Raw genomic sequence first — 1235 nt, 5'->3', positions numbered from 1 at the left:
CAGCAATAACATCACCATCATCAGTGTCAGTAACAAATGATGCTAATAGAAGATTAAGTGTTGCAATTTCACAATCAGTATTATCTGAAATGAGATTAAAGAAAACTCAACAAGATGATACTCAATCAAATGATAATACATCATCATCATCAGTTGGAGGAGGAAGTGTTCAACAAGTTGATTTTAGATCTGCATTGAAAAAGAAGGAATCTACAAGTAATTTAAATACTTCTGCTACTTCACCAAATACTATTAATACTATTAATACTAATACAAGTAATACAAGTAATAGTGTTAATACTCCTTCAAGTGGTCAAATTGATTTTAGATCTAATTTAAAAAAGAAAGATCAACCATCTTCTTCTTCTACCACTCAACCATCTTCAATTGATACTACTAAGAGTAATAATAATAATACTATTACTCCACCACCATCAACAACAACTAGAACTACTACTTCACCTAATACTAATAATAATACAGGAAGTGGTACACAAGTTGATTTTAGATCAAATTTAAAGAAAAAGACAGAAGATCAATCAAATACTTCACCACCATCTGTTCAAGTTGTACAAGATAAAAAGAATGAAATTCCACCATCAAAACCATCCAATCCACCTCCATCTACTACTGCTACTACTGGTGGTGGAGGAGTTCAACAAGTTGATTTTAGATCTCAACTCAAAAACAAAACATCAAATACTACTACTCCAACTTCTACTACTACACCAGTAACAACACCACCACCTATTAAATCAACCACAACTACAACACCAGTAACAACAACACCACCATCATCTGTATCATCAACACCTTCTACTCCAACAAGTGGTGCTGCTGTTACTGCTAATAGTGCTGGTGAAGCTCAACAAGTAGATTTTAGATCAATTTTAAAGAAGAGAAAAGAATAATGTAAAATAAATTGAATTTTATGAAAAGAAAGACCATAAAAAATCATTATTCCATTTTGATGAAGATTGAGGGTTTTCTGGAGATTTTGCAATGAAAATATTGGTTTGTTTCAAATCTCTGTGGACCATTCCTTTTGAATGGAGATAGGCGAGAGCAATAACCACTTGTCGAACTCAAATTGTATACACTACCAGCTAAGTTATTAAAAACTAGTTAGGGTATGGCGGAAAGTGTTCAGACTTACATTCGCTCCAATCGCAATGGAGGAATAAGTTTGATGGAATTATATCACTGCTATGTATGATAATAGAAGCAACAAAAAG

At 32.7% G+C, this 1235-nt stretch overlaps 1 protein-coding gene across 1 annotated transcript; it reads left to right on the top strand.

Moving 5' to 3' along the window:
- Nucleotides 1–89: 89 nt before the first annotated feature.
- NAEGRDRAFT_55013 (uncharacterized protein) lies at nucleotides 90–911 on the top strand (the record flags this gene model as incomplete). Its single annotated transcript, XM_002667952.1, has 1 exon — nucleotides 90–911. One exon carries the CDS (start codon nucleotides 90–92, stop codon nucleotides 909–911), a length of 822 nt encoding a protein of 273 aa, XP_002667998.1.
- Between the last annotated feature and the right edge of the window lie 324 nt (nucleotides 912–1235).

This window comes from Naegleria gruberi (genome assembly GCF_000004985.1).
Source record: "Naegleria gruberi genomic scaffold NAEGRscaffold_1240, whole genome shotgun sequence".
In the NCBI taxonomy this organism is placed as follows: domain Eukaryota; phylum Heterolobosea; class Eutetramitea; order Acrasida; family Naegleriidae; genus Naegleria; species Naegleria gruberi.
The sequence above is the reverse complement of the archived record's forward strand: the minus strand, read 5'-3'. Positions and strand labels throughout refer to the sequence as shown.